The sequence below is a fragment of the Lactuca virosa genome, chromosome 2 (genome assembly GCF_052849685.1).
Source record: "Lactuca virosa cultivar CGN04683 chromosome 2, Lactuca_virosa_CGN04683_v6, whole genome shotgun sequence".
Taxonomy (NCBI): Eukaryota; Viridiplantae; Streptophyta; class Magnoliopsida; order Asterales; family Asteraceae; genus Lactuca; species Lactuca virosa.
This window is the reverse complement of record NC_136427.1, coordinates 234,662,289-234,670,497: the sequence shown is the minus strand read 5'-3', so window position 1 is coordinate 234,670,497 and position 8,209 is coordinate 234,662,289. Positions and strand designations below refer to the sequence as shown.

Here is an 8,209-nt window from a genome sequence, read left to right as displayed (position 1 = left end):
AAGAACAGGGAAGGCTTTGGTTGCTTCATTTGACAGAAAAGAGAAGGAAGAACAATGGTGATGATATCTTCTTTGATTGGGTATGTTTCTTTTGATTGGGTTTTACTAGTTAAATAGATAAAAAAAATCAATTCTCTTGATGATCTTATTGTATAGTTGTGAATTTTGATAGATATGGAGCACATTGTGATCTAAGGGAAAGAAAACATAAACATGTGGTACAATTCTTGAGATTGACATGAAGAAGATAAAAGGAATCATGAATTCCAATTCTGTTGGAATGGAATCATAAAGTTCAATTCTGTTGGAATCTAAACTACAATTTGGTTTTGTTTTCACAGAAATGTTTGAAGAACGGACCGCAAAATTGAAAGTGATTCTAAGCAACATTATTCTTTTAGAATGTATTAGTGTCGTTGTTAGATTTTGATGTTTTCTTTCCCGTTTTGAAAATTTTTTAGTTTGATTCTTTAACAATAAATGTAATTCTTAACAATTGTTACCCGTATTCTATAAGAAATAATGTATTTTTTGTTTTTATTCTTCAATTACTTGTTCAAGATTTTGTTATTCTACAAGAAGTTTTTAAATTCATGATCAAAAAATAGGTTCAAGAATATTTTTATTATTTATGGTTCAAGAATATTTTTATTTTTGAATATACTCAAACACACATTCTGTCAGAATGTCCGATTTAAAAGAATTATAATTCGTAAAATCGGATTTTTAAAATTAATAGAATCTATGATCCCTTAAAATATGCAATTTTCCTTTATTAAATCTATATTAATTGACTAAAATATCCTTGTAATTAAATTAGATGATATTTTTCAATTATATTTAATTCAATAATATATATTAATCACTTTCTTAAAATAAGTAAAATTGATTGGCCCACATTTATGCATACAATAACACAATAATTACTTTGAATAGAATAACCTAAGCCTATATATATATATATATATATATATATATATATATATATATATATATATATATTAAAGATGACCATCTTTATGAATAGTGAACATCCTGATTTTTTGGCAAAACTGATCCATAAGTTTTTATATTTGTAGTGGTTCAGATTTTTTACACTAAAGTTTGTAACATTGGCAATTTGGTCCCTTAAATTATTAACAGTGGTGTAAAGATGAGGATGGGGCTGATACGTGTCGTTCCCACGTCTCCCCTCCTACCACCGGTTCTGCCTCGCTTCCTGTGCTTCCCACCATTTCTTTTCTAGATCTCTCCATTTCTGAACGACACTTCTAAGCACAACCACCACGCCTCCGACTCATTTCAGATTGTTCGCAATGGATCCTTCCACCGTCTCCCTTTTCATCCGTTGTCTTCTACACCGCGTCAAAGTCATCAACCGCTTCGACGTTTTCGTTTTTTTTCCTCCACTCAGTCGGTCGGTCTCTGCCACCGACGATTATTGCCCACCGCAACGGGCTCGCCCTAATTGATTACTAGGAAACAAGCATAATGAAGCTAAGCAGTTTACTTTTTGTTTAAGATTTCTGCAATTTCTTATATTCATTTCGTATGTTGGTTAGGTGTAGATTATCACCAGACGCCATTGGAACCACCGATTGAGGCCGGATATTATCGATTATGACCACCACGCCATACAAATCAGTGGTGAGTATTTTACCGGAGACTAGATCGGTGTTTCTCGTGATCAGGTCGACAAGATCGGCGATTTCGGTCTTTAAGAATGAAGATGCAGGCACCGACACACGCATCAGGTCAATCGTCTGTTTCTCACACCCATTTATGATGATTCGATTTGTTTTGTCGAAATCAAAATCCATCGGATCTTCTACTGCTTTGCAACTAATATTATGTTTCTCATGACGTTTTAGGGCATACCAGTGGCGTATATCTATTGCTCTTCGGTTCCTTTGGATTCTCTATGTCTGGTTATGGAGGGATATAAAAGTTTGTTATTTGTTTTGTGAATGTGAGCTGAATATCTACCTTCTCCCTTTCGATTTTTCCTGCTTCCATGAAAATATATTTTTTGGTTGAAATTTGATTTTTCTGGTGATAACAGGGGCTGTTCATCGCGACCGCTTCTCTTTCCCTGCTCCACCTCCTTCCACCTTCTCCAATTTCTCAAAGAGCATCATCAGGTTAGTTTTTTATCATACCCACTTATTATTAGTATTGTCGATTGGTGTGTAGGGTTTGTAACATGTTCGGTTTTAGGCGGCTTGGATGTGTATTGTGTTCATTTTTCCTCAATTTCTCTACGTTTTCTTTTTTTATTTATGATTATTTGATTGATTCCATGCTTAACAGCCTCCTATACAAACTATCATATTTCATGTTCAGGTTTTTAGAAAACTTCTGATCATTAAGCTCATCCATTATTTATCATTTGTTAATAGTTTTTGGTGAAGCCCTAAGATTTTTCTTGAATCATATCTCGAATACCAAAACATTGGTCGTCTCTTCTTGATTACAGGATGAAGTTCCTATAAGATCGTGTTCCTAGATGTAAACAGGCAAGTTTAAAAAATGGTCAAGATGGAGGAGCAGGTGAGGGAAACGGGGTCCGCTTACTGCATCACCATCCGTTCGATTGCTTTCAACGCAATATATGTTTTATCCCTCTTTTATCTCTTTCACTTTGGCTAATCTTCATCTTGCTAATTCGGTTTTGTTGGGATTTTTATTCGGTTTTGATTTCTCGCAGGAAATCGAGGTACTTCAGCCCTATTAATAGACAGGTTCAGGGATTCCTTATATTAGGTAAGTTACTTCCATTCGTAGGTAACGATATATACTAATTGTGCCTTCAAAGTGTTTGTTGAAATGCCATCTTTACAAAGAACATATTAACCAACTTATGGGGTCCCTTTTTCTTTTTTGATAGACGATGGATGATAAAGCCTCGGGTTGAAAATAGGCAAAACTGATGCACAATTAAACTTTCCAGTTCAAAAGATGTTGATTGTTGGTAATTTATATCTGTATCCATTCTCTTCTTCTTTAAGACTAGAATAATTTGGCAAATTGGTAACTAAACTATTGATTGTCATGACCTATAATCTAATTTGGCAAAACAAAAGGCTTGCATCTCATAATGTTTTCAAACATGGAAACTTCACTAAAATATCATTATTTTATTTATTATAAACCTTGCATGCTCTTTCAATCATCTTCTTGTCATAAGGTCATGTAAAAATCACATAAAATTAGAGTAGAGTGTAAAAATGGGTCAACTGTTTTGACGGCATGGGAAACAAGAGTTTGGAATAGCTAAATAAGCAATAAATTTTTATAAATATCAGATCTTTGAATTTATTTTTGGTTGTGGGTGTTCTTTTTTTTTTTGCTGTAATTTGAGGTAGAAAAAAGTAGTGGGATGTCATTCCTCATAAACTGAAGAAATTGCAGACATGTGAGTACTTTTTGTTGTTTTTAAATAAAATCTTTTTCTAAACTATCTATGAGATGAAATAATGCATGTTAATTTGCTTATTATATTTTAGTAAGAAGGGAACCACCAGAAGTATTCAGATCGTACTTTTACACATTGTTCTGTAGTTGGTTCACTATTGCAAAAGGTGGTCATCTCATTGGCAACAGATCTCGCTGAATGGTTATCAGAAGTGGAGAGTTGCAAGGTAAATTCTTTTTAGATGTAAATTACAAAAAAAAAAAAAATATTCATTCATATGAGATATTTGTGGTGTTTTCATTTCATTATTATTTTTTGTATTACTTACTATTTGCAAACTATTAATTGACACAGGTGCGAAAAATAGATGCGATGTTTAATGCTGCAGTCTTTGCAGTGAAAACGTGTGATAGGAATCCATGTTGTTGTAATCGGTAATGGTTAGTTTTTTTTGTTGATTTTCTTCATTTGTTGCGCTTTATTTTTGCTTTTTTACTGAAATTGATAATGATTTGTTGCTGCTTTTGTTGATTTCTGAAATATATGCTTATATTTTGTTGAATTATGTGTTCATTTACAGATGTAATCTAAATGATGTCGAGCTGTATTTTATGAAGATATAACTATGGACTTCTATCTCTTTTTTAGGGAGCAATGCACCATGATTACCCTGTATGCTTTGAGGTATCCATTTTTTCACCTTTTATTCTTGGATAAATCATAAGTCTAAATTTGCAGTATACTAATTTAGTTTTTACTTTCAGTTAAATAAAAGTTAAAAGAGATCTATTGATTTTTAAGTTGACTAAAAAACTAAATGTCACACTTTAGAATGATAAATTATCATAATGGATTTTTTTTTATTTGAACTACAGTTTTTATGTTCAAGTTATATGTATTTACTGATTAATTTCTTATTTTTTTCGTAGATAATACTAACAGAGGTGGATCTACAATGCGACATACTAAACAAACTAAAGAAGTACAATCATCCACATGATCATAGTTGATAGGCTAGACACATCGGCTACCGTGGTGCTCGCGGTCAAGGATGTAGACGAAATGTTTTTCGTTGCTAAGTCGGTGTTGGCTGGGAAAGTTCAGGTGAGGGATGAAGAAAGACAAAGGAAAATAGTGCTTCCATCCGGAGACGATTAGATAGATCACGTGTTTGTCTTTTCACCTTGGATGATATAAATTGCAATACCTCTTACACATGTTCGTTAATTCCAACTATGTGCAATCATGACCTGATATGTCAACCTACAAGTCCATATGACTTTATGTTTTTATGTACATGATAGGTGTTGTATTTTGTAAAATCTGTGACAGAAGCAAATGAACTGGCAATGTGTATAATCTAGTCATCCACATTGGAACCAAAATTCAACAACTTTGAACATAGGGAAGTACCCAATACCACAGGTATGCGTAAAATACCATCTGTTTGTATTTTACTGCTTTAAATTATGTAAATTTTTGTAACTATGGAACTGGAATGTATCGTTATGCTTCAAAAAGAAGTTTCAGAAATTGTATCACATCCAAAGTTTTTTTGGCTAAAATCAAATGCAAAGTTTTTTTCGTAAACAGTTCTGTAAACTGCCCCTACATACTATTTTTATAGTTATAAATTTTTTATTCTAACATTTTTGGACCAAACTGCCCCTGCACATTGTTTCTATAGTTAAAAATTTTGATTATAAGATTTTTGGACCAAACTGCCCCTGCATACCGTTTTCAAAGTTAAAAAAATGATTTTAACAGTTTTGGACCAAACTGCCCCCTACATACTATTTTTATAGTTAAAAAAAATTGATTTTAACAGTTTTGGACCAAAATGCCCCTGCATAATGTTTTTATACTTAAAAAAATTGAATTTAATAATTTTGGATGAAACTGCCATTGCATACTGTTTTTATAGTTAATTTATTTTTTATTTTTTTTATTTTAACAGTTCTGGACAAAACTATCCCTACATATTGTTAATTTGGCATTTTGGTTCAGTCTAAATTCCTACAAATTTCTTAGCATAAACAAAATCAAAACACCTTACTGAATTGATTTTTGATTTGTACGTTTGAATGGGGATTCAATGTTGATTTTTCTGAAGCCATTGATGAGGTAAGAGGTGACATAGTAGCAGTAGTAGCCTCCTTATGTATCTTTTTGTGACCGCTGCTGCATTATTCTCTAATGATACTCCACTACAACTCAACTCTATGTATATAGAGACATTAGAGTAGATTAGATTTAAATATTTCCTCGAATAAAAATTGTTAAACAATATTCTAGAAAAGCTCCTTCAATTATGCTGAAAAGAAAATCTCACATCCGACCCCGCAAAGCGGGGTTACTCACCTAGTTGGCTAGTTTAGATTAAAGATGATCAATTTAGTACGACGAATCCATATCAACAAAAACTATTTTTTATTTAAAGATTTTAGAAAAATATTGGAAAAATAGTGAGGCCAAACTACAATTTAAAACCCATTTTTACTTTCTTTATTTTGCTTAGAGTAAATTACATAAATAGTCCTTCTAATTTGGGAAATTCACAGTTTTGGTTTTTAATCGAAAAAATTGATAATTTGCATCCTTGTGGTTTTTAAAAATCACATTGACGGTCCTTTATTCATATTAGAAGACTCATTTACCCTTACACATATTTTTTTCTTTTTTCTTTTATTTATCTGTTCTTTTTAATAGTAGAAATTAATAAATGCTCACCTCTCTCTCTCTCTCTCATGTTTGCGAGATCAGTGGAACAATAGAGACTGTTGTGATGAACTATTGATTCACTTATTTCCAGCCACATAAATGTGTAACATGGTTTAGATGGTGGTTGATTGTGGCTGGCATTTCACAACATATGATTTCAAGATTTGTTGATTATGATTGATTGTGGCAGGCTATGTATGGTGCATTTGGGATCTCCTTTTTCACGTTTTATCACATACCACCCACAACCATTAATGTATCATCTTTTTCCCTAATTCTTGATTTTAAGGTTTCAATTTTTGAGTTTTGATTGAGTTATTGTCTTCCCCCACCCTTGATGCTTCTATAATCGATAATGTTAGTCTGTTGAGATGGTGAAAAACTTGTGATGGTGGTGTTTTGATGGTGTTAGGTTGAGAGGTGGTTGCTTGGTGGTGTTGTAGACATTAGTGGATGAGTGTATTTTGTTGGTAGCTAGATGATGTTGGCTTGGTCAGAACAACTGTGAAGATGACGATGATGGTGGATCATGTGGTTGTTTTTGTTGCCGAGATGGTGATGAAGGTGGGTGATGTTAGCTCTCCTTGAATAGAGGTGAAGACGACTATGATGCAGAATCACCTCATCAGAGAGCATAGTATCACTCTAAAGAATATAGATCAGTGAGGTTTATAGGGTTTTCGGATCTCTCGCATGCATGTCGCATAGAAAGAAACAAAAAAATTGAAACCGATTGACTGGCTTCTCTCAACCAAAATCAATTTTCATCTAATATCCCAAGTTCACGTTCACGTTCTCTACTCCATCTCTCTCTTTCTCCATCTCTCTCTCTCTCTCTCTCTCTCTCTCTCTCTCTCTCTCTCTCTCTCTCTCTCTCTCAATAGTCAACAAGTCGACAATCAGACAAAGAAAAAAATTGGCACACAAAATCACAAAAGGAAACGATTCGCATTGTAGGAAGGTGGGAAAAATCAAGTCATAAAGCTCCAACTCCTCACAATTCTTACAAAAAGTGTTATTAAAATTTAACGGAATCAAAAAGAAAGAATGATAATTGGATTGGAGATGATGATGATTAAACTCAAGTATGTTTTGTTGAATTTTGTTGAATGTTATAAATTATGTTGGAATATATAGTTGATTTTTGTGGAAAACTTTGTATAATGATTATATGTAAACTAGGTTACTATTGTTGGTTGAATTTTGTTATATTTTATTGAATATTATAAAGTATGTGTTATATTTAATTGATATTTTTTTAAAAAAAAAAATTATTCTGATTTTATGTAAACTAGGTTATGATTGTTGGTTGAATTTTGTTAAATTTTGTTGAATGTTATAAAGTATGTTGCTATATTTAGTTGAATATAATTTAATTTTGTTTATATATCTTGAATTTTTTTAATGCTATAAAGTAGATTGTTATGGTTTGTTGATATATCTTGAATTGTTTTATTTGTTTTGAGGTTAATGAAGAGGAATTTGTTGAGAATACACCTCAAGTTAATTTAGTTGACGATTCGAAAAAAGAAGATCAAGCAAATCTTATTAAACGAAAGAGAACAAGTGGCAAAGAAAAAAATAAGTGGCACAAAAAAAAACAAGTGGCAAAGAAAAATCGTCTTGTTGGGACACATTTGATAAACTGTCACACCCCCAAACCGGAACGGCGGAAACGTTCGGGGGCGGAGGACGTCATGTTTAGCATCACAACCAATGAATAATAGGAAACATAGCAACACAACCAATACAGTGGATACATATATGAGTAAAATGCTTACATCAGTTTGAAATCTTGTTTTAGGTACATCAACAGTATGTAAAATATAACATAAGACTCTTATTGCTCCAGCTTCTCAAAATCCAACAGGTACCAGTCTACTGATTTCCTGAGAATACAAGCAGTTTTGAAAGAATATTAGCATAAAGCTGGTGAGTTCATAAGCATTTAGTTTTTGTAGAAAATGTTTCTTTGATTCTTTTTGAAAAGTGTTCCTCAAGAAAATCCTATATTTTCTTATGAAAAGCAGGTTATCTGTCCTAGAGGTAGAGATGCCAGTTTAGAAATCTCCG

The 8,209-nt window shown here is 32.5% G+C and overlaps 1 protein-coding gene across 3 annotated transcripts; it reads left to right on the top strand.

The window, feature by feature from the left end:
• Positions 1-1,181: 1,181 nt before the first annotated feature.
• Positions 1,182-5,355, top strand: LOC145160486 (uncharacterized). Of its 3 annotated transcripts, XR_013738120.1 has the most exons (10): positions 1,182-1,754; positions 1,882-1,969; positions 2,063-2,141; positions 2,477-2,763; positions 2,888-2,971; positions 3,366-3,415; positions 3,507-3,641; positions 3,770-3,849; positions 3,996-4,099; positions 4,345-5,355. XR_013738120.1 is itself a non-coding variant. In XM_079079699.1 (6 exons), the coding sequence occupies exons 1-4, from the start codon at positions 1,621-1,623 to the stop codon at positions 2,490-2,492; spliced, it is 327 nt and encodes a 108-aa protein (XP_078935825.1). In that variant the 5' UTR covers positions 1,182-1,620; the 3' UTR covers positions 2,493-2,550; positions 2,708-2,763; positions 2,888-2,971. The 3 variants fall into 3 exon arrangements, 2 of the variants coding, with proteins under 2 accessions (XP_078935825.1, XP_078935824.1); XM_079079699.1 differs by lacking the exons at positions 3,366-3,415; positions 3,507-3,641; positions 3,770-3,849; positions 3,996-4,099; positions 4,345-5,355 and having other exon boundaries at positions 1,872-1,969; positions 2,477-2,550; positions 2,708-2,763; XM_079079698.1 differs by lacking the exons at positions 3,366-3,415; positions 3,507-3,641; positions 3,770-3,849; positions 3,996-4,099; positions 4,345-5,355 and having other exon boundaries at positions 1,872-1,969.
• Positions 5,356-8,209: the final 2,854 nt, after the last annotated feature.

Bases quoted from the DNA above. Each gene is read 5' to 3' on its own strand.
- LOC145160486 (XM_079079699.1), top strand. From the start codon at position 1,621: ATGACCACCACGCCATACAAATCAGTGGTGAGTATTTTACCGGAGACT. The intron at 1,755-1,871 runs GTCAATCGTCTG...ATGACGTTTTAG, and splicing joins GGCACCGACACACGCATCAG to GGCATACCAGTGGCGTATAT. The intron at 1,970-2,062 runs GTGAGCTGAATA...TGGTGATAACAG, and splicing joins TTGTTATTTGTTTTGTGAAT to GGGCTGTTCATCGCGACCGC.